General features: G+C 31.5%; 2 protein-coding genes across 4 annotated transcripts in view; one reads left to right on the top strand and one right to left on the bottom strand.

Moving 5' to 3' along the window:
- Positions 1-759: 759 nt before the first annotated feature.
- LOC115891931 (E3 ubiquitin-protein ligase rififylin) lies at positions 760-12217 on the bottom strand. 3 transcript variants are annotated; one of them, XM_030912538.1, is made up of 6 exons: positions 12005-12217; positions 11789-11919; positions 11613-11732; positions 11025-11242; positions 10763-10967; positions 760-1171 (listed from the first exon to the last, which is right to left on the bottom strand). In XM_030912538.1, exons 1-6 carry the CDS (start codon positions 12109-12111, stop codon positions 993-995), a joined length of 960 nt encoding a protein of 319 aa, XP_030768398.1. In that variant the 5' UTR covers positions 12112-12217; the 3' UTR covers positions 760-992. The 3 variants fall into 3 exon arrangements, with proteins under 3 accessions (XP_030768398.1, XP_030768400.1, XP_030768401.1); XM_030912540.1 differs by having other exon boundaries at positions 11028-11242; XM_030912541.1 differs by having other exon boundaries at positions 11034-11242.
- An 84-nt stretch (positions 12218-12301) lies between these two features.
- LOC115891930 overlaps positions 12302-25170 on the top strand; it is a 30217-nt gene continuing 17348 nt past the window's right edge. Inside the window, exons 1-10 of the mRNA XM_030912537.1 lie at positions 12302-12580; positions 13713-13783; positions 13855-14026; positions 14089-14271; positions 14325-14577; positions 14632-14802; positions 14855-15066; positions 15124-15347; positions 15402-15585; positions 15640-15846. Of these exons, the coding sequence (XP_030768397.1) occupies positions 12548-12580; positions 13713-13783; positions 13855-14026; positions 14089-14271; positions 14325-14577; positions 14632-14802; positions 14855-15066; positions 15124-15347; positions 15402-15585; positions 15640-15846 (1710 nt within the window). The 5' untranslated portion in view covers positions 12302-12547. The remainder of the gene's footprint in view (positions 12581-13712; positions 13784-13854; positions 14027-14088; positions 14272-14324; positions 14578-14631; positions 14803-14854; positions 15067-15123; positions 15348-15401; positions 15586-15639; positions 15847-25170) is intronic.

Raw genomic sequence — 25170 nt, 5'->3', positions numbered from 1 at the left:
AACTCAGCTGACGAAAAAGTGTTAATGTAGTATATTAATATGGAGTAAAAATTTTACTAATTACTTTACTAATTAAATTCCTTCCAAAAAACGATACGCCACTGCCATTGGAACAATCCATTAGGCCAATAGAACAATCCAAGGCCATTAGAACAATCCAAATGCGCCTAGTTGCCGGGGTCGGAAATTTTAGACTTCTCTGTCTCGTCTGTCCTTGTTTGACACATTGGAATGTTTGATACACTTCCAACGAGTATTTATGAATGAGATGTTCGGTCTATCTTTATAATGTCTTTGGTTAGGAAATAAATAAATAAATGCGGCAACTTGACATTTTTTACAGCAGTGCTGCCACCTGAACCCCGTCGCCGAATATTTCCATGGTTGGCAAATTAATTTAAAAATCGCGACCTCGATTACGTAACTAAAAGTTTAATTGATAACAAAATGGCTACCTCAAAACTACAAGTAGATAACTCGAAAATTGGCTGTTTGTAGTTAACTCTACCAACCATTGTTATTTTGGATTGTCTTTCTATTTCAAAACTAGATAAATTAAAAGTGACGCCCTTCACTTTATATCTGAAATGTCAAACGTAAATATTTTCCACATAAATTTAAAGGGTATTACAACAACTAAACAGCTCAAGTGGTCAAAACTATGATTTTAGAGATATCTAGTTGTAGTATTGAGGTAGCGAAATATAGTTGAATATTCACAGAAATATCGATTTTAAGAATATAAATTAGCTAAACATGTAGATTCTTGAATTATTTAATACTTAAACTTAATAATATAAATAACACAAACATTTTAAATATAGACAAACTTATCAATAATAACTGCAAATATTCCTTGAATATAAAAAAGAATTATCCTATAAATTATTAGGAAACATGTAACATCTATAAATTTTAGATAAACTTTAACATCACCAGAGTCTTTTAAATCACATCTATTTAACTTCTAAAATTTTGAAGAAAAACACCTTTTAGGCTTTAAACGTTCGAACCACGCGAACAACGTACTGTCTACATATTGGACATTCTGCTAGTTTCTTTCCACATTCGATGCAAGAAGTAATATGCCCACATTCTAATAAGACACAGTCTAAAGGAGCATCCATACATAGTTTACACAGCTCTTGAACTGGCACATCCTCAGGAAGATCTAAAAAGTATATTATCAAGAAACATCTACATGAAGTACATTCTAAGTAGGGCATTCAATCCCGAAAGAAATTTTCAATCCCGGGATTTCGGGATTATAATTTTTCGATCCTGGGATCCCGGGATTCACGAAAAAATTAATTACATTGAAATTATATTATATTTTCTTTCTTAACAAGATTTTATTGAACAAAAAAACATTAACATAAATTAAACGTCATCCCCATTACAAATCAACATAACATATAAGTTTATTTAAGAAAAAAAACATTAAAAGGAACTAAAATATACATTTTTTATTTAATTTACATAACCAAACGAACAAACTAATATACTAAGATACTAAAATAACAACTTATGAAGTAACAGAGATAAGGATCTAAACTTGTTTTTTGAAAAAAATTCTTAAAAAAACAAGCTGATCAAGAGTATTATCACTCAAGCTCGATCTGATTTTACTGCACAACATTCCAGCAATAGAAAAGGTCCTTTCTGATTCCACACTCGTTGGAGGAATAGTCATCAGCATGTCATAGGCAAACTGCAAGTGGAAACCTCGGTCAGCTCCATTTTCGAAGAATTCCATCTCCCGGAATATTATTTTAGGTAAATCGATGTTATCATATCTTATTACAGGTTTTTGAGGTTTTGTAGTTTTTTCTAAGGCCTCTTTTAATTTATCTTTAAGGGGTACATTTTTCTTTATCAATAAATTTGCAAGAGGAAGCTCATCGTCCCTTTCCTCGACATCTACAATTTCCACACTTGATGCGCCAGTGGAAGTAGGCTTTACATAATTTTTTATTAAATTGTAGATTTCTTGTTGGATTCTTTTTTTGCTCAGCGTTATAAATAATCCTTCCGTTTCATTTTCTGTAGGAGAGAAAAGGTAACTTAGGATCGATGATAGAACTGTTCTCCGTTGCTCGATTCTCGTTCTTAGTTGCTTTCCTAATTGAGAATGCCCAAAGGCGATTGGTTTTTCTCTATTTCAGACAGCATAAACTTCAAAACAATATCTGCTTTATATAAATTCATATCTCGTTGACATAGTGCCTCTACGGCTGTTTTTATGGGGTCCAATATTTGTACTATTTCTCTTTAAATTAAATTCTGCTTCAGTTAGGAGATCATCTGTCAAATTTAAATCGATCATTGCCTTTTTGATGCAGTTTTTCAATTGGAAAAAACGCTGCAACATTATGAACAAACTGCTCCATCTTGTTCTACAATATAAGAGAAGTTTTAGTTCTTTTCCATGTTCGGCCCGCACATAATTTTGGAGCATGTCGTTTTTTGTCGGTGACCTCCTGAAACATTTTACTAGTTTCCTTACCTTGGAAATCGTTGACTGTATCCCATAACTTTCAGTGATGTGAACTTCAGTCGCACCATTTTCTTCATAAATAATATCCAATCCCCCGTTGTCATCAGTGTCGTCATCTATATATGCTTCCTCTTCGCCTTCTGAGGATCCTAACTGAAAAGTAGCTTCACTGGACAAATCTGAGGTCTTCTTATATAAAACATCTGTTACGGCTAGCTGAATCCCGTGTGCCATACACAACTGCTGATGACATGTGATAAGTTTGCCAACTTTCGTCATTGTACTAGCCCCATCTGTAGTTATACAAACTATATCCTCAGATAGGGATAACTTGTGCTCCGAAATTCGTTTTTTGACCATTTCTACGCATGCTTCCGCCGTCATAGAGTTCTTGAATAGAATAAGGCCCAGGTTCCAAAAGTCTTGCTGGCTGTGGACATTAATGTTCATGAAGTGCTTGTTTGATGTGGAAGTCCACTCATCAAATGTAAGGGTAAATTTTTTACCTAACTGTTTCTGAACGATAATTTCTTGTGTTACTATAACTCGAACATTATTAATGTATTTTATAAATCTGCTGTTTATGGTAGCTGCCGAATTGGGTACCTTGAAACCCTTTGCTTCTAATAAGTCTCATAGGTCTGTCGAAGTTATAAATTTTGCAAATGGAATCCCATCCAGAGCTGTCATTCGTGCCAAAAGAGCTTCAAAGCTGGTATCGTTTTTAACTGCATAAAAGTCGGTAACTTTCGTCTGCTTTTCAACAACAACTATTGTATCAACAGCTTCCTTGTTCACTCGGATTGATTTGAAGTCAATTTTATGTATTTTCAGTAAATGCGTCAACAAACCTTTTGTGGAGCCACCTTTTGTTTTCAAAATAGCGGGGCATCTCTTGCACTTTGCAGTTTCACTTTCATCTGCTGCGTTCATGAAATAATGCCAAACAGAAGTTTCATCATTTGCTTTCTTGCTATTTGAAACATATTTACTGGTCGTTTCTGTTGAAGACATGGCAACGCATGGAAATAATCTAAAAGTATGAAAAAAGTATGGTAGCATTTGTTACATTTTGCAACGTTTGAGGACTTACCTAACGATCAACTGATATAACACACAAACAAACACAACAAAGGATTAACTTATATAATTATTAACTAAACAACAAACAAAAATATACGCCGCTTTTAAGCAATAAAATAATTATACACTTTCCGTAAGTATCTAGCTTTGTACTTTGAATAAGAAGACTAAGGAAGGAGCATATCAAAAATCTTAGGTGCACCGCGATGGGCCTCAAATATGACCTTTGAATAAGAAGACTAAGGAAGGAGCATAATGCTATCCATGTATTCATGCATGGTGGGTGGAAAAAGCTCTCTAGGGTGGGGATCCTTGACAGTTCTGTTTGACGATTCATTTGGCACATTTGAATTTGATTTGAAATTTTGTGGATTTGTCAGTCTTTACGGAGCTTATTTTATGTTATTTATTATTTATTCTACTACTGATAGTTGTATAAAGGTAGTAAATCTAGATGGAAATTGTGGCAGAACTTAAATTAACAGTGACACTATCGCGATTTATCGAAAAAGACTCGAAAATAGTTGGTTGTGTAGTGTGCGGTAGATCTCGGCAAAAATCGAGTGAAATAATGGAACAACTTTTCGCTAGTAAGTGACTATATAATATACATACGTGTAGTAAACCGATCATTTATAAAATTCACTTAAATTAACTAAATTATATATTTTCTTGCATTTTAAAAACTTTATTTACTACTTGTCAAAGATCAGATGTCAAAGAATTTTGATACGTTAATTTGACTTACCTGCTTCAGTAGCGTATCGGATGTTTGTGATAATAAATACTTATTATAACTTATCTATTTTTATTAGAATTATATATTTTTATAACAATTTTAATAACTACCAACATTTAATAACAACGTAAAATAAAATAACAAATTATTGAGTCTACCCCACGTCTACCCTACATCATAGTTTTACATTTTTTAAATAAAATTAGAACGGCACTGATAAACCGGAATTTAAGTCGGCCATATTTGAGGCCCATCGCGGTGTACCTAAGATTTTTGATATGCTCCTTCCTTAGTCTTCTTATTCAAAGAATATGACCAACTTAAATTCCGGTTTATCAGTGCCGTTCTAATTTTATTTAACAAATATAAAACTATGATGTAGGGTAGACGTGGGGTAGACTCAATATGTTGTTTTATTTGACGTTGTGAATAAATGTTGGTAGTTATTAAAATTGTTACAAAAATATATAATTCTAATAAAAATAGATAAGTTATAATAATTATTTATTAACACAAATATCCGATACGCTAAATCTGGTAAATCAAATTGGCGTATCTAAATTCTTTGGCATCTAATCTTTGACAAGTAGTAAATAAAAGCAAAAATGCAAAAAAAATATATAATTAGTTAATTTAAGTGAATTTCATAAATGATCGGTTTACTACACGTATGTATATTATATAGTCACTTACTAGCGAAAAGTTGTTCCATTATTTCACTCAATTTTTGCCGAGATCTACCGCACGCTACACAACCAACTATTTGAGATCTTTTTCGATAAATCGCGATAGTGTCACTGTTAATTTAAGTTCTGCCACAATTTCCATCTAGATTTACTACCTTTATACAACTATCAGTAGTAGAATAAATAATAAATAACATAAAATAAGCTCCGTAAAGACTGACAAATCCATAAAATTTCAAATCAAATTCAAATGTGTCAAATGAATCGTCAAATAGAACTGTCAAGGATCCCCACCAGTGCTTTTTCCGCCCACCATGCATGAATACATGGATAGCATTATGCCACTTCCTTAGTCTTCTTATTCAAAGGCTTTTTAAAGTGACTGCTTTTTGTGATTTACCGCGCTGTGGAATTTAGGGCCCTTGTGTGCTGCGTTGCCGCGACCCCGCGATGGAAAATATAAGGTACATTGTTGCCATACATTCAGGGTTGTTTATAAACGCATATTGTACTATCATGAAAGACTTGTGTACGATTTAAATTAAGGAAAAAATGTAATGATGAATCCCGAAAATCCCGGGATTAAATAAACAATCCCGGGATTTCGGGATTGAAAAAATGTCCGGGATCCCGGGAAACGGGATCCCGGGATTGAATGCCCTAATTCTAAGGAAAAAGCAAAAACGTTTTTGATTTTTACAAAAACATAATGTTTCAAAGTGAAGCAAAATGTTTTGTTTACAATCAAATATGTACGGCAAATACAGAACGAGTTGTAACTAAAGATGATTTATCAGCTGTAACCTTTTTACCTACAGGAAATCTTAGTAAATCTCACACTACTAAGATATAATATGATAAGATAAATTGAGATGAGTTGAGATGAATAAAAAGTAAAAAGAACAGTTCGGTTCGCGCTAGGAGCGATTTATAACCTCTTTCGTATTTCGCTTCACTTAAAATTTTCAACTAAGAGCTCGAACACATTGAGGGCCAGGTCGCACCGGCCAGGCCGCTGCTACCTCTATAACCATTAAATCAAATGATACAACGCACACTAACGACCTGGCCGTTGGCGGGTCGTTGCAACCAGTACACTGAAGTAATATATTATTATTTTCTGTCGCTTGTTGCCTGTTTTCTTCCAAATTAATAATTTTTCAGATGAAATCCCTCAAATTCAACGCAAAATATTTTATTTTCTATAAGATATAGTGTTTTAGTGTAGTTTTTGCACACGAGCAGAAAATCCAAAAAAATAGTATACAGACTGGATCAAAGGGAAACTTAAATCTAATCCCTTTTTTATCAAGAGTGGATTCTAGTAAAAATTCAAAACATTTTTATATGACATACTCTATAATTTATGGTTGGTATGATACGTGTTATTATCAAACCTTCGAGTTTCGATGTTAAAAAAATAAGAAAATTATATTTAAAGTTTTTCTACAACCACTTGTTCTTTTTTGATTAAATTAGTTTTTTTAGTTGTATTGTAGTCATGTACAATTTAAAAATATTTGTGTTAACTGTATTTTAAATATTATATTTAATTTAATGTTTTTCAAATAGGGCCGATTAGACTATATTTTTAGTAGGACTAACTCAATACTCTGTACTAACACAAATACCAAGAAACAAGAGTTAAAAAATTAAATATTTTTTTATGTATACAGGGTGGCGCACCTCATTCGCCTCGGTTGATTATACGAAAACGGAAAGATGTAGAAACAAAATATTTTATGGATATATGTAGGGAGGTAATGTTCACAATTTAAAATTATTTTGAAATATACAGGGTGTTTCAGAACTAAGATCCATACCAAAGTTATATTTTTTCTTATGGAACACCCGGTATTTTATTTCATTTTTTTTTTCAATATCTTTAAATATTTCAAAAACTAAAGATTTTAAACATATTTAACACTTATAATAAATGCCTTTTTTTGGGCACAAGAATCCAAAAATGAAATAAAATACCGGGTGTTCCATAAGAAAAAATATAACTTTGGTATGGATCTTAGTTCTGAAACACCCAGTATATTTCAAAATAATTTTAAATTGTGCACATTACCTCCCTACATATATCCATAAAATATTTTGTTTCTACATCTTTCCGTTTTCGTAAAATCAACCGAGGCGAATGAGGTGCGTCACCCTGTATAAATAAGTCATAAATAAATAATTTGTTTTCAATTCTTAGGAACAATACTATTTTTGTTCTTTATTGATATAATGTTTATATAACGTTTATTGATTATTTTTATATCTGATGCAACACTCTGTAACGGCCAGACGGGCCAAATTGCTTTAAAAATATTTTATTCGGTTTTGTCTCCGCATATCGTAGTTCTTTTGTGATTTTCGGTCGGTATGGCTTTGAAGAAACATTACTTTATTTAGAGAACATTAGAACAATTTAGAACATTTAATAAGCTCATGAATAGGTACTTCGTTTTTTAGTTAACTCGGATATTTTAACATTTGTGAAAAAAATATTTTCTAATTGGTAAAACGTAAAAAATAGTTAATCTGACAGCCCTGCCGAAACTGGTCGTTTATTTGGCCGCACATATGTACGCAATAGGTCCGGATGAGTTCGAGCTCAAGGGTGGCTGCAACGACGCGACGCACAGTGTTGCGCCCAATGGACAAAATGTAAAATAAAAACTTTGCTTTTAATAAACAAAATCCATTAAATTTTATCGAAGATAGTCGAAGGTACTAAAAATAAGCCGAATATTTCAAATTCCAATGCTAATAATAAGGAATCATTGCTTAGAACTGATAAGAAAAATAATTTGGTTTTGGTCAGTACATTAAGATTTGTGAGTACAGCAGATTAACTTTATTTTCTCTGCATTTATTAAATATTTAGTTAGAGTGTCTAACTATGAATTGTAGTTATACAGGTATGTATTTTATTCCGCCGGTTTTACGTAATTGCTGGTAAAAAATTTTAAAATTTTTTATTTGCATATTTTTAATTTTTGTTTTTTATTTAATGTCCTCGTATGTCCTCCACGAATTTTCGTAATATACTACCTCCATCAGTGTTCTTTGTTATGCAACTTTTTGTTTTTGCCCCAATCTGCCCCCTTGTTAGTTATTAAATTTTTTAGATGTCTTCTATGAGATACCCAAAAATATATTATTTGAAGAGTGGCTATTAAGTAGTTCAAAGGACAAAGAACACATGATTGTTTTGAAAATAAAAACATTTTTAAATCTACAGGAAGACATTAAAGACTTAAAACCATTCCGGGTCTAACGGTATAACAACTATAAATTATTGTTACTCAACTTTTCCAGAGTTTTTAAAAATGTCATAGGTGAAATTAACTTTTACATCCAAGTACAGAATACACTGAAGAAAAATTTTAACTGGATTTTAAAAGTATTTTTTTTAATTTCTGGAAAACTAAAAGTATCCAGATTTTCCTAAGTATCCAGAAGTTTATTGAAGGGGTAAAATCGATCCCTATTAAATTAAATCTTAACAAAAACAAATTCCCCCTGCTTTATTTCAATATTTTTCCAAAAAATCAGAAAAATACTCTATCCAGAAATTCAAGAACTCAATTTTAACCTCAAATTCGTGATCCCCGACCTCGAAAACCCCCAGATACCAAATTTCAGTCGAATTTCGAGAACATAATGCTTTTTGTCCCATTATCCCATATGATGGAAACACTGTGCGACGTCCCGTAATGCTGCTGTTAAAACATAACAGCTAGTTTTTATATATAAAACCAATCGTTATGTTTAAGAGATAAAAATAAAAATTATTTTTGTATAATATCGTGTTGTTGTTGAATCTTTGTGAGTAATTCTCGTTTTTTTGCATATTTCCCTAGTCTTTTTTAAAAAATGTACTTTTAAGCACAAACAGTTCTTTTAATAACAAAATGTTCGAGTTTTTGTAATGCATTTCTTGAAATTGTGTGTTGAAAATATGCCGAAGCATTGGAACAGTCGAAGCAAAGAGCTTTTTAGCTTCCTGATAAACTATTTTGAACGAGAACGTGACAATACAGGTCCTGTATTACCCTTAACCGCAGTCAGAGAAGTAAGTTTGATTGATAATAAGCACATAATAGCACTTTCAAAAATATTTCTACGTTAGTTTTTACTAAATTCTGTGATTATTAGTTTGTGCATTAATAGCATCCTCTTACTTGTTATTACTACTTATGGCGTTGTAAGATGTATATCAATAAATAAATAAATAATAACGCTTAGAATTTTAGTTTTTGCCAATTTGTAATAAGTAAAATAAGCTATAAAACAAAGTCACTTTTAAATTAAAATTCATCTCATAAATCCATCACAATCTGGCAGCGCTGTCGCCATCGCTTGTCACTTAAAATTGATCACGTGCATCGGAAATTGTTTTGCGATTACCATATAGCAGAATAGATACCGGCTGCGTCTCAAAAGTGGCTCACTCCTATAACATTTTTATTTTTTTCAGATAAAAAAACGAAATTTGCTTTATTAGTATATGACATAAATTATGATTAATTGACTTATTCAATAATTGTTTTCGGACACTTCTGGTTTCACCGGAAATTACTACAACTTTTGTTTTTTAAATGGTACTCTCGGTATTTTTTTACTCTATTCGATAGAAAACGACACTCTGAATAGAATGACACATCATGTCAAGTTTTGACATTTTCGATTTAAAAAAAATCGTATTTTAAATTTCAAGCTAGAGTGCACCGTGGTTATGTTAAAAAAAGAAAAATAGATTTCACCATCTAATGTTTTTAATGTCTTGTCCTGGCCGGTTAAAATATGTCCAAATCGTATTTTTAATCATATCTCAATTTTTTCAAATGGAACGAGGGTGGCTCATTAGCATATTTGGCAAAAGCATTTTTTTACGAATACATAATTTGGTACCACACACTTTTATTTCGAGACAAATTGTCATTATGAATCGCATGTTGCAATTTCAAATAAACCATATTCGAAAATGTCAAAAGTTGACATATAATATGTCATTATCGAGGGGTTTCTCACTATTGGAATTACGGAATTACATGTATATTTTCTTGGCAGTCGCTAGCAGTCATTGGTAGTTTTACGGCAGTCACCTATATAACATTATATTCAGAGTGTCATTTTCTATAGAATAAAGTAAAAAAATTCCGAAGGTGCCATTTAAAAATCAAAAGTTGTAGTCATTTCCGGCGAAACCGGAAATGACCAAAAGCACTTGAATACGTCAAGCAATCTTAATTTATGTCATATACTAACATACCAAATCTTATTTCATTTATCTGAAAAAATAAAGAAGTTATAGGGGTGAGCCAGTTTTGAGACGCAGCCGGTATATATTTTGACATTTTATATAAATATCATATTTTTTGTTGATATTTGCCAACCCTGATATTTGGATGAAAATACGTGTTTTTGTGTTTCTTGACATGATAAATTCAATTTCGATGTCAGTTTGACTCCTACTTGTATGGTAGGTTTAGCTATTTTGAAGAGTAATAACTTTTTGTCCGTATCTGTATTATTGGGCGAATCGGCTCCATAATAATGTATGGTTTTTGCAACTAAATAGTCGGTCGACTGAAAATTACATGTCAATGCGTACCCTAATTTTTTGACTAAAAAAACTCACAAGAGAAAGGAAGAAAAATGCATGCTTCATTTAGAAATATGTAATAATTACTTTTATTCAAATATGCGATAATTGTTTTGAGTAGGTAGTGTAGTTAAAAGTTTAAAATAAATCTTTACCTTTATGTTGATTATTATCTTCCCAGAGCATTTGAGCCTTTTCCAGCAATTCATATTTTTCAATACAACCTCTATAATCCACCCTATAAATTGTAAGTAATATTTTTAATTCCTTTGAAGATAATTGCTGCAAATCCTGTGAACTATCAAAATCCTCTAATTTGGGACGCCTTATTGGTAGCGGACTAGAACCAGGTGTTTGCTCCTGAAATAATAGGAGTTATCACTTATAAAATTTTCCAAGAAAAAAATAGCAAAGTATTACGTTTACTGGAGGTTCACTGGCTGTTGGCATATAAAACTCTTGTGAAGTTGTTGGTTCTTCAAATGGTGGAGCAGAGGGACCAGCTGCTGCCCCAAATTGCGGTGGTGATACATCTGGAATTCTTTGCGAACTTGTTTGGGATGGTCTTGGTGGCTGTGATGTTCTCGACTGCCTAGGAGTTGGCCGTTGTTCTGTTATAACAGCCTCCAAATTGTCTGTGAAAACCAAGATACAAAACTAAATTCAAACAACAGCAGTAAATTTTATAAATATAACTCTCAACTTTCATAAATACCTTGATTTGTTTTGCCAGATTTATAACAAGAAAAACAAAATAACCTATATAAGATAGACATCATTCATTGGTCATTTCACAATATAACTAATGTTGATTTTTTATTGTTCTGAATTATCTTATCTTCTGATAGATAGGTATATAAATAATTTGAAAATGTTTCAATAAAGGGTGATAAAATTGAGTTGTATTAATCATCTTTAGATAAGTATTTTCTAACCATAAAATATTTTCAAATCAATTTTAGTGTATATTGTAGATATACTGAATAGTAAAACATAACAACTTACTTAAGAACCCATTAATGGGTTTTAATGGATCTCCAAAATTTGCAGTTAATTTATCAACTCCTTTCCTTTGTTTTTCAGGTATATGTTTATTACAAAATAAATCAACCAATTCATTCTTTTCTAAAAAAGGTAAATATATAGTTACAAATAAAACAAAGTTTGTGAATTTTACTGACCTACTAATCCATATGTAGAAATATCATTTTTGTTAAGATAATCTCTAAGTTCTTTTACTTTCAATTCCATTAATTTCATTCTATCCGGAGGCCTTTTGATTAAAATTAAACATACCTCACAGTATAAAATTCTAGAATACAATAAAGACAATACATGCAATTGTACAATTATTATAAATTTGTTGGATATTTAGATATAAATTTTTCTGTACCTACCCATCTTTTCTTCTTAAACATTTATTGCAATATTTGGCTTCACATTCACCACATCTTATTTTCCAGTTAAATAATGTAAAATCGGACTTACATTTCGAACAGGGCATTTTTAAACAATTTGTGATAAGTAAATAATTCTAAATTAAATAAACATTCTCCTCTGTATTCTCAAATATTCTAAACCACAGTTCTAAACATGCATCAGTTTTGACCTTGAAATTTGCAGTAGTATTGTGGTAGTATGCAACCCAATAAACAAATCATCTACATCTACGCCAATCGCTAATCCAAGGCTTGGATATAAACAAACAACCTATTATATTCTGAGACTTGTTCTATGGTGTTCTAACTATTGGCTTCGTCCATTGGCTTCGTCGCTAATTTCAGATTTGTTTACATTTATTGACAGCTAAGCTGTATAAAAATAATTTGTTATTCCGGATTAGAAGAAATAGTAAATAATTTGGCTGCATATTTGTCTTATTTATATTCTAGTGCTGTATTTATCAATTTTTAATACATTGAAAAAATATAATTAATAAAATGGTTGATAAGGCGTTTATTGGAACGTGGGAGGTAAGACATTAGAAAACATATAAATACTTCTAGCAGTATTATTTATATGCTTATATCAGAGAAAAGAGACGATTGCATGAAATGGGATCCTTTAAATGCAAAAATGTTAAACCTCAGTTGCTGCAATCGTCCATCTGAACTGAACCTCAATAGGGCTAAACTCCCGACTTCATCCAGCTTATATGTTTTAAATTAACGCTTAACTGTTGACATGGAGTCTGAGATCCACACAATTACTTTTGCCACAATTGCTTCTGCTGCATGCTACTCAGTGTACTCTCCTGATTTTTACTATGTTTTAATCTACGCAAAAAGGTAGCAAGCACTGATTTTCCACTTTCGAAATATTGTCATTGTGGAGTGTGATAGACATTAGTGAAAGTTTTTAAACGTTGCCAAACAAGACTGTGCAATCAATGGGTCAATATTTTGATGGTGTATGTATGTAATGTAATGCATGTGTGTATTAATGTGTTTATGGTAATGGACAAGGGAGCATAGCAACCAGCTAACCGATAGTGAGCAAGAAATTGAATGAGAAAACTGAAGAAGCACTCATGGAGCAGTCGAAGACGGAAGGATAAAGCTTATAACATGAAAAGCTAGACATATCTATGTGCATCAGAATCGAGAAAAAAATTGTATGTACGTCTCATTTGTATAAAAACAATTTGCCTGACGTATTCAAAGAAATGTTATCAGAATTATTGTTTAATGATTCGAGAATATTAATTGAAATTATATATTTTCACCCAAGTGCACAAATGAGTTGTATATAATATATAGCAATGACAGAGTTTTGTTTTGTTTGACGTTGTTTTTGTTTTGTTATATTTTAAGAAAGTACAAAACGTTTTTTGTTTGTATTTATGAATTATTAAGGAATATATTAAATTTTGAGTTTGCTTGCTACAAAAAAAAATGTTTTTGTAACATTTCTCATATTGGGAGTTTCTATAAAATGTGAAATATATAATAATGCCTTGAAAAGTAAAAATGAATAGTAGTTTTACATAAAACTCAAAGAAGGCTAAGTTTGCTTTAAAAAATATTTTGTACAACGGAGTCTGTAGACTTCATGTCAGCATTAATTTTACAGAAGTTTTACTTACAGTTTTTTTACTTATTTTAGATTGTGAACTGCGTATTCAGTAATATTGAAAAACACTCTTTTAGCAATTTTACAGGAAATGATTTATTAGGGTAAGTATTTTTTTATACCTATTAGCTGTAGTAAGGGTGACTAATTATGTTATATGGAACAAAACATTTAGGATAAAATTTATATTGAGTAAAAACGGAGATGTATCATGGATAATACCAGATAAGTTTAAAAATATTCCATTATTTCAATGTGAGACTTACGAGTATCATACAAGAACAGGAATTGTTCCAAACCTACATATTTGTTTTGGGGCATATATTGGACAAATTTTTGAATTTAGAGTGAGTTCTTAAGCATTTAAATTCATATTATAGGTACTCTATAAAGATGAATATTTTTTAAGATTTATAATCTGAAGTCTAAAAAGAGAATTATATTATCAGGGTGTGGATTGCATGAAATTGATTGCCATTATGTTGAGCAAGCATCAGACTCTAGTGAGTTTGACATACCTTTTAGTCTACTACCTGCACTCGAGGAGGAATATTTTTCAGACCTTACTATTATGGCAAAGAATAAAAGACAAGTAGAATTTTCATGTTTAATACAGAATATTTTAATGTAATGATTGGTTTTTAGTTCAAAATACACAAGATAATAGTGTCGTTACAAGCACCAGATGTAAATTGGGCTACTGATCCTCCCCCTTTTTCTTTCCTCTCTGAAGATACATTGGGTACAATATTATATTTTCTGTATTCTGAATGCTTACCTGAGGATTTAACTGAGTCAACTGCTGAAGATGTAATAAAGATTCTGTCAGAGTATAAATGTTTGGAAAAGCTGACAGATGCTTGTAAAATATATTTAACTAGATTACAGGTTACAGATGGTATGCATTAGTAATAAGATGTTTAATATTTTTATTAGGGTTTTTACTTTTTAGAAATATTGGGCTTATTAAATGATATCCATTTAGGAATTTACAAAATTGCTGAATATATTAGCCCGTCAGCAGTAGAACATAAAGCAAAATCGGATAAATCAGATACAATTTTGGTAAATCCTGCAACACTCTTTAATGCTATTAAACATTGCTTTAGAGAAGGTTTTGTAGGTAAATCTTTTATATATATTTTTAATAAAAAAATTCATTATGTTTTTTGCAGTAATTGCAAAGTTTATACAATTTTGTGATATATTTACTGCTAGGAGAAACAATAAATCTAATGAAGAGCAAGATGAAATTCTATATATTTTTAAGTCTAAAGTTCCAATTTATAAACAAGAGATTAAGAAATGTTTAGAGGGTCTAAAAAGAAATTACCGATCAATGTCTCAAAGTCAAAAAATTGAACTCGCTACGTTTATTGTCCCTGAAGTATTTATAATTTTAATTCTTTAATTCACTAAAATATTATATCTTGTCTAACTTTAGATTGCATCTATATTATCAATGGGTATAGCATTGTTACAAGATATAGATATATTTCTTCAAAAAGTTATTGATGAACAGAAATCATCTATTGCAAAACCACAGTTAAAGGGCAACGATAATATAAATATTCAGTTACCAAAAAAATTTGGTTTAAATGAACTTAGTTGTCTTATTTGTGTTCAGGAGAATATTAAGATATTATTAGAGGCGTTGACATCAAAGAGGTAAAATTTACTTTTATGACATAAACATTTAAGAATAACATTTGTATTCTTTAGAGAGCAATATGCATTCATGACCCTACAGGAACAAACCCAGGTTATCAGTAGAATTTTAGATTATATTATTAAAGAAGAATTACCAGTTTTTTTAATAAGGCTTGATGAAATTGTTGATTTATTTGACGAAAAATTGGAATTACACGAATTTAAGTTTTTTTTCAAAGTCGAAACTAGTAGAGTTGTAAGATGTATTAAAATAATAATAGGAATTTTATTTAACATTTCTATTTTCCAGACATATGCATTGAGAAAATTATTGGAGTATAGAAATAGTATTCAGGGAGTCGTTACTTTACTTTGTGAGATTATACAACGAGATGGTCTTACTCAGACATTACAAAACTTGAAATTAATTCCCGAATCAATAAAGGAAAATGTTTTGGAACCTCACACAAATGAAGATAAAAGTACTACTTCTTGTCTACCGCAGAATCGCCAAGAGGTATAAAAATTAATTAGAGTAACATGTAAATTGGGCTGACTCCACACCATCGTAGGAAAAGCAGAAAGGCGGTGTAACGGCAGTAAAAATAGTACTTGTCTACACATCACATAAATTATAGGTCAAAGTTGTCAATTTTTATTCACTTAAATAAAAAAAAAACGTATAAAGCTTGATCATGGTACAAAGAATACAAGGTATGATATTGCGCAGGTTGGTCGCTACGTCACAGGTGATAACAGGCGCTATTGGTCAGCACGCTCCGCGCGCCAGTTCAAATCGTCAAGATATTGTTATAAACCTGTTTTTTTGTTTATATACCGTCATTGAATTATCGCTAAGCAAATTACTGTGGAGCAGTGCGTAAGGAGTCGGGCTAGGAAGCGAGAGACCGGAGTTCGAATCTCGGCCGGGACATAACTTTTTATTTATTTTTTTAAATACTGTTGTATTCTATAGTTTATTTTTGTAGTATAAAAAAAAGAACTATTTATTCTGTTATTTTTTAATCTCCGGTATTAATATAAATTGATTGTTGGTACAATACCTCATTTAATATAAAATAATATTCTACTTTTTGAAATGTATCGGGCCCTAATTGTACCTAAAAGTAATATATTTTTAATTATATACCATATTATAAACTATTTAATATTTCAGTCACTTAAAAAGTTAATTTGCATTGAATAATTGCCTACCATTAAAGGAAATTTGAGCTATATAATCCTTGATGGGCATATTTTGGGTATGCAAATACTTCCTCTAAATTTTGGGTTTCGTTCAACCGATTTATTCTCAAAACCTGAAACATCTACATATAAAAAGAAGCACAGGTAACTAATTATAATAAACTTCACCCTTGGAATTACTTCCACTAATTATAATAAACTTCACCCTTGGAATTACTTCTATCACAATTACAATACATTCATCTGCATTGGCATTTTCTACTTTTCGATGGGAAACAATAAAATTCCCAACATTTTTTAAATGATGTAACAATTCCTCTTATTTACTTTTCCATATATATCCTCATCTCTGTCCTCATGTGAAATCAGAGGCAATGAACATGAAAATTATTTACCATAAACATCGCAAACTAAAAACCTAATAAACAATTTTATAGGTACCGAATATAGAAATAAATTTAGTATTCTTACCTATTATGGTCCAAAGTCCAAATCCATGTTAATAGATAATTATTATTTTTATAAATATATTTTTTTGGAACTTCTGGTTTTAGTAATTATTAAATTAAACGAACTAAAAAGTCTTAAAATAAACAACTCTTAACCATAACCCCAAAAAATGCAGATCTCCTGTCAACTTTCTTTATTTTTTATTTATTCCTCATTTTCCTAGTGACGTCACAGGTGGTATGCGCGAACTGAACGAAATTGGAGCCGCTATCGATCATACCTTGTATTCTTTGTACCATGAAGCTTGATTTTCAAGCATCCGTTATCCGTTGATCACACTGGTACAAATTCGCTAATCCGCGATCGAAACTAATAGTTTCAAAACTAATCATTCAGTTCTGTTGTAATTTTGGTTTCTGGGATTTCAAACGCTATAAAATGTTTATGCCTTATCAATTTTACAATAACTTTTTGTTTTAAACTTACGGGGTGGGCCGAAAAATTAAAAAAAAGTTGTTTTTAATTATTATATTTTACGTTTTTTGGAATGTGTAGTTATTTACAGATTTACATAGGCGAATGCTATTATAAAGGAAATTCAAAACTAACAAGTTTGAATTAAAAATTATACAAGATGAAATAGAATTATACAGGGTATGTAGAAAAAGTTATTTTAAACAGTTCGCAACAATAAACCTTTCCTATTTTTGAAATAATTTGGACATCTTGAACCTTTTATAACCTTGAGAAAAAATAAATAAATTGGAATGAAGTGGGGTGAAACTAACAAATATATAAATACCGGGTGCGTCTCAAAAGTCACCCCTTAACTTTTTTTATTTTTTCAGATAAAAAACGAGATTTGGTATGTTAGTATATGACATAAATTAGGATTGGTTGGTTTATTCAATTGTTTTTGGTCACTTCCTGTTTCACCGGAAATGACTACAACTTTTGATTTTTAAATGGCACCCTTGGTATTTTTTTTACTTTATTCGATAGAAAATGACATTCTGAATAAAATGATATATGATATGTCAACTTTTGACATTCTCGCTTAATAAAAAATTGTATTTTAAAATTCAATCTAGAGTGCCATTGCTATGTTAAAAACACCAATTCTTCATCAAGGAGCCTTAGAAAAATAGATTTGATCGTCTAATGTTTTTAGTGTCTTGTCCTGGCCAGTTAGAAAATGCTCAAATCGTATTTTTAATCATATCTCAATTTTTTCAAATGGAACGAGGTACGTGGTTTCACACACTTGGTATTTCAAGTCAAATTTTCGTTACGAACCGCAAGTTATAATTTCAAATAAACCATATCAGAAAATGTCAAAAGTTGATATATGATACCTATGTTATTCTATTCAGAGTGACATTTTTTATTGAATAAATTAAAAAAATACCGAGGGTGCCATTTAAAAATCAAAAGTTATAGTCATTTCCGGTGAAACCGGAAGTGACCGAAAACAATTGAATACGTCAATCAATCCTAATTTATGTCATATACTAACATACCAAATCTCTTTTTTTTAACTAAAAAAATAATAAATTTAGAGGGGTGAGCCACTTTTGAGACGCACCCGGTATAAATTATTTAAAAAATTGTAGATGGAAATTATTTAAGGAATAAAAGTCTTAGCCCTTGATGTATCTAGACTTGCACCTTTCGACGTAGATAAATTATCTCCTTTAAACAATTAACAACTACCTCTGGGAAGACAATTTCTTTTTTTACGGCTCACGCTTTTCCAATTTGTATAAGGCGCAAAAAAGGAATTTCTGGTAAATTCCGTCAAAGTTCTTGTCGCATCCTCGTCGTCGTTTGTTTGAAAATGTTCTTTCAAAAAATCTATCACGCGTTTTTTTCGCTTTCCCACCTTTTTCGATAGAAATTCCATCAATATTTGATGTAGCCTTAACCGGCTTATAGGCATGTTTATAGCCATAAAACAACAACAATCAACAAAAACGATAACAACAAGTAACAACTAACACTATACAATAAACAACAACGAACAAATCACACAAAAAACAGAAAAATTAGAAACACCTTTAAAACGAACGCAGTTTGAAAAACTAACATTTAAATATTTGACAGCGCATGACATTATTGCCCGCTGAACGTTTTGTCGTAGATAGCGCAGACGACTTGATTTGCTTCGCATGTGCAATATCTTACAGTACGTTCAGTTTGAAACTTATTCTTGTCTATTCCTAAATGAAATACTTGATTATTTCAAGTATTATATGAAAATTGCCTTTATTCAATAAGAAATTCTAAAACTGATAATATTGAACTCTGCAACAACTCTGTAGACAACAAAATATAAAAAAGATCATATTTTTAGACTGTATTGACCAATATAATATTTTTAAATGGTTAATAATTTATAGACGTCTCCAAATTACACGGTGATTTTACTATTAAAATGACTTTCAGGACTTCGGTCATTTCCTTGAAGTTTAAGGGTCTGTATTTTTTATCTGGATTTCCGGATATAATTAATTTTTCGTCAGAAGTTAATTTGATATCCGTTGACCATAATTTGTGAATTTCAACGTCAAAAAAAAAGGTAGAAAATTAAGTTAAGATCGATGATTGCCCAGTCTGTACCACTGTGCGACGGCGCTCTGATTGGTCATATCGTTTTGGCGCCACATTTTATCCTTAATTTTTACTTCAGCTCGTCAACGGAGAAAGACTTTAAGCTTGATTTTCATGCATCCGTTATCCGACGATACGATGATACGATATTAATTTTATTGGTTGAATTTAAATTGGTTGAACTCAAAATGGGTTGACTTCGATTGGTTAGAAAATTACGCAGTTTTTAAATTTATTTCATTTTCATGCCTCCGTTCATCGGATATATGTACGATTTGCTTGTGATTGGTGTCATTTTATATTTTCATTTACATAACAACTTCGCTGCTGATTAGGAGCTAGCATTGTTTTCGAGAGAGAATTTTAAGAAAGCTGGTTCTTTGAACAGAGTGGCGGACAGTCTGGCTGCCGGTAGACGTTGCGCGTCTACTGCGCATCATAAATTCGCCCTGTATTTTAGAAACTAAGGAGGCTAGGACAAAACATGTGTAGCATATTTACTTTCATAAAAAAGTAGCAAAGTAATGTGAAAATCGCATCATTGTATCTCTACTCATAAACGAGAAATTCCATAAACCACACGAAAATGGGATACCTTGTACAGATGTGATGCGGGGTATGATAATATGATGGGTATACTACTCTCATAATATGATGGCTACACTCATAACTACAAACTACAAACTACTACTAACTAACTACAAACATTACTACACTCATAATATGATGGGTATACTACCGGCAGTCAGATGGCCCGCACTTTGATCAGGAGAGCATAGCAAAAGATATATTAAAGAACCAGCTTTCTTAAAATTCTCGTTTTTCCGACTGTGCTAGCTCTTGTACTATTATATTTTTATTAAGGCTAGTTTAAATTTGTCAAAAAAGTGTCAAAACTTCCGTTATCATACCATATTTCTCCGTTGACGGGCTGTGGAGTAAAAAATGTAGGGATGAAAAGTGGTGCGAAAACGCTATGATCAATCAAAGCGCCGTCGGAGCATCGTATCAACGGATAACGGACGCATAAAAATCAAGCTTTACGATAACGGATGTTTTGACACTTTTTTGACAAATTTAATCTAACTTTAATAAAAATATAATAGTACAAGAGCTAACAACGTCGGGAAAACGAGAATGAGGAAGATGCATATATTTTATTTTTCGCCAGAAACTGTTCAATTTATTAGAATAAATATGTATAAATGCAAAAAAAAAACTTTTTTCTTGAAAGCAGTACCACAATTTTATAAAATGGGCCATTAAAATACTATGGATAACGCAAACGACGCCTCGCGAATTGAAACGATATTCTATTGGTCTGACGCCACCCGCCGTTCTCGTCGACGCGCGATGGCCAGCAGCAGCCAGACGTGTTCCGTTTATGTACGTATTTAGATGGCTTACTAAGACATTTTTGTTGCTTTTAGCGTTGATTGAAGGAGTTTTTTATGCTTTTTTGTGCAGTTAGTATTTGTATGTGTTGTGTGTTCTGAGAATTTTTTAAGTAATGGCAGATTCCGGGTTTGTAAAAGCACAATCAGATAACTTGCCAAAAGTCGATGCTTTTATGTTGGCTGCTTTTATAAATACAAATTCCCAATTTATTGGTGCTGAATTACGAGGAAAAAAACAGAGAGGTATGTAACATTTATTCTTTGTAGTACTGAAGCATATTTAAGTATAAGTAGGTACCTACTGTTACGAACTTTTATAAGAGACAAAAATATTTCTTTAGTACGTGGAAAAATAACTCCAGAGCATAGCGTGAAAAAGAAAGTTTTTTTATATATATTGACACCCCCTTACCCTTGTTATTTTTAAAGATTGTTTTTTTACGAAATTATAGGAAATAAATTGTGTATCAGTAATGAAAATATTATACAAGGTGTCCCAGAAGCAAACGCCAAAATTAAGTTTTTTTTAAGTGAAACACCCTATATATTTTTGGATTCTTCGGAAATTTCTAGATATTCTACATATATTTTATGTATAATATCCTATACCTATCTTCAAATGTTTACGAAATATTGACAGTTGAAAAGCGAAAAATACCTACAATTTTCTGGACCACCTTTTTTGAGACACCCTGTATAACTAGAATTAATTTTAAAAGAGAGTATATGAAAAACCATGCAACTTTTTTATTTAATGTTTTCTTCTAAAACTTGCAGTTAAGGCTGTATGTGGGTGTCAAAATATAATGAATAACCTGTACATTCAAATTTCATATACCTATGTAAGACAATATACATAAATATATGAACTTACATCAAAATGATCTTCACAACAATAAATCGTAAAAATAGAGGATAATTTAACGTTTTTCTTTTCATCTCTTCTCATGGCCTTGGAGCATTTTTTTTTGTTTTCGCTCATCCATTACTATTTATAAATATCACTAATTACTAATTATGTATTAATTAACACAAATAACTAAAATTTTGACACGGATTCAACAGCGTTTAAAAGCAAACTATGTAAAATAAACACGCGTCTGGCTCCACTCAACCAGAAGAACGGCGGGTGACGTCACAGCGGCAAGGCGCGGTAGAGAGCGTTTGCCCGGCCATTTAAATTAACAATATTTAATTATCTTAGATTAGAGGCATTTCTTAACCGATATCAACGATTTTTTTTTGTTCAGTTTGTAATTATATGAACTATTTTTTAAAACCATTATTTAAAAACATGCATTTTCCTCATTTTAAGAAAGCTAGTTCTTTAATATATCATTTGTTATGCTCTCCTGATCAAAGTCCGGGCTGTCTGGCTACCGGTAGACTACTGCGGTTCACTGCTGCGCATCACATCTCTACAGGGTATCTAATTTTAGTGTAGTTTATGGGAATTCTCGTTTAATAGTAGAGTTACAATGATGCGATTTTCACATTACTTTGCTACTTTTTTATGAGAGTTAATATGCTACACATGTTTTGTCCTAGCCTCAGTTCCTGAAATACAGGTCGAATTTATGATGCGCAGTAGACGCGCAACGTCTACCAGCAGCCAGTACTCTGTTCAGGAGAACATATCAAAAGATATTATATTAAAGAACCAGCTTTCTTAAAATTCCCTCTCGAAAACGTTGCTAGTTCTTAGACTATAAGTAAAACAGCGAAATCGTTATGGAAATGAAAATATAAAATGACATCAATCACAAGCAAAAAGCAAATCGTACATCCAATGAACCGAGGCATGAAAATGCAATAAATTTAAGAGCTGCGTAATTTTCTAACAAATCGAAGTCTTTAAATTCAACCAACAAAATTAATATTGTATCGTCGGTTAACGGATGTATGAAAATTAAGCTTAAAAAGACATCAAAATTATTGAAACCAAAATATAAATACAGCAGAGAGATGGAGGCGATAATGAAAAAGGACAGAAACGATTTAAATGTAATGTTTGTCAATTTACGCCATTACGCCTAAAGTTAAAGTTGAGTTAACTTTTGGCGCAATGGCCTTGAATACGCGAAAATGCATATGTCAAAAATTTTAGTCAATATAATTGCTGGAGATCGATACGCTGATCCGCCTTTCTGCTTTTCCTGCGATGCGATGGTGTGGACTCAAGGTTATTAAATTAAACAGGTTGCCTCGTAATTTGACATTAGCCGCCATATTGCGCGTCATCGTGTAGTACTCAGCATTTTTCAGCTTGATTTTTTTAGTTTTAGTGTATTATAATTGATGAACTAGATAGTTTTTTAAAATTATTTATCAAATTTTCCTTAGAAATAGAGATCATTCCTACCTATAACAACCTATAATGTTCAGTATTGTTTTTGCTGACTGATGTATATGAATAATAAATTATTCCAACTAGGTTTCGATATTTTAACATGGTAAAAAGGTAAAACTATTTTTTTCCAATACAAGTATTGCTTAAAAATGTCAAATATCAGCAAAATTAAATAAAGATTTTATAGAAGAACAATTTAACTTGTGTAATTGAGCGTCCGGATTGCACAACGACCTTGACGACCGAGACAGTGACGCGCCGATTTAACAAAATAAATAATTTTAAACCTGCCGTCATTTCGTTAATAATTATCGTAGCGTGTTGATTTTTGCATAGAAATACTCATGAGTCTTTAGCGCTTCCGACAAGCCTAAATAACTGGATTATTTTTTATATTTTCGGTTTGTTTACATTGCCCGGGCATATTATAGCTTTGAGATAAAAATCTCTGTTATAAATTTTAAAACTGACAGATATGAATACTATCATTTAATTAGTTATACATTTAGTTACAACATATTCAAAATTTAGGTCTATCGGTTTATGGTAGCAGTAATAACGAGTATAAATAAAAAATGGTCAGTACAACGCTCGCCGTTTTTAGCGCACGTTCAGCTTTGGTTTTAGTTTTAGCGCTATTTTTACAGAATTAATTCTGAACTTTGATCAAATGACAAGAACATTATCATTGCCGATATCTCTTGGTTATAATGTAGTTCTTTTTTCAAAATATTGCATTGTTTTAGCTTAAAAATAAACTTGAATTATGCGGCTTTTTTGCGAGAGCTACCGGCGCTGCGTTAATAAAGAGATGGCTACTGTTACACGATAGTCTTTTGATAGTCTTTCGTTTACACGGAGTATAGAAAATTTTTGCCACAGCTTGTTTACTACCAGTAGTATTTGTGCGTTTTTTTTAAATTATTTATTATTAAATAGAGGGAAATGCGACCGAAAAGAAAGGTCAAAAGTTAGTAGAAATCCGGATAAACGGAAGTGCAATATTTCCAAAAAACCTCATGACAAGGTAAAATTAGAGTCTATTGTGGCTATGATTGACGTACATAACCATCTCTTTATTGACGCAGCTCCGGTAGCTCTCGCAAAAAAGCCGCATAATTCAACTTTTTTTTAAAGCTAAAACAATGCAATATTTTGAAAAAAGAACTATATTATAACCAGGAGATATCGGCAATGATAATGTTCTTGTCATTTGATCAAAGTTCAGAATTTATTTTCTATAAAAATAGCGCTAAAACTAAAACCAAAGCTGAACGTGCGCTAAAAACGGCGAGCGTTGTACTGACCATTTTTTTATTTATACTCGTTATTACTACTAGCATAAACCGATAGACCTAAATTTTGAATATGTTGTAACTAAATGTATAACTAATTAAATGATAGTATTAATATCTGTCAGTTTTAAAATTTATAACAGAGATTTTTATCTCAAAGTTATAATATGCTCGGGCAATGTAAACAAATCGAAAATATAAAAAATAATCGAGTTATTTAGGCTTGTCGGAAGCGCTAAAGATTCATGAGTATTTCTATGCAAAAATCAACACGCTACGATAATTATTAACGAAATGACGGCAGGTTTAAAAATTTTATTTTGTTAAATCGGCGCGTCGCGTCGCTGTCTCGCTTGCCTACTGGGCTGCTTGCGGCCACGCGCTAAGGTCGTTGTGCAATCCGGACGCTCAATTGTTATTACTATTAATTTCCAAACGGGAACCAACTGAAAGCGGAACTGAAGAATCTGGAAGACTCCGTCCGTAACTTGGAATGGGTGTCCTCCAACGGTCTAAGACACTCGAAAAAGTTC

The sequence above is a fragment of the Sitophilus oryzae genome, unplaced genomic scaffold, assembly GCF_002938485.1.
Source record: "Sitophilus oryzae breed Bouriz unplaced genomic scaffold, Soryzae_2.0 scaffold_1203_pilon_pilon, whole genome shotgun sequence".
Lineage (NCBI taxonomy): Eukaryota > Metazoa > Arthropoda > Insecta > Coleoptera > Curculionidae > Sitophilus > Sitophilus oryzae.
The sequence above is the reverse complement of the archived record's forward strand: the minus strand, read 5'-3'. Positions and strand labels throughout refer to the sequence as shown.

Bases quoted from the DNA above. Each gene is read 5' to 3' on its own strand.
- LOC115891931 (XM_030912538.1), bottom strand. From the start codon at position 12,111: ATGCCCTGTTCGAAATGTAAGTCCGATTTTACATTATTTAACTGGAAA. The intron at 11,920-12,004 runs GTAGGTACAGAA...ATTGTATTCTAG, and splicing joins TGTTTAAGAAGAAAAGATGG to AATTTTATACTGTGAGGTAT. The intron at 1,172-10,762 runs GTAAAGATTTAT...TATACTTTTTAG, and splicing joins AGATAATAATCAACATAAAG to ATCTTCCTGAGGATGTGCCA.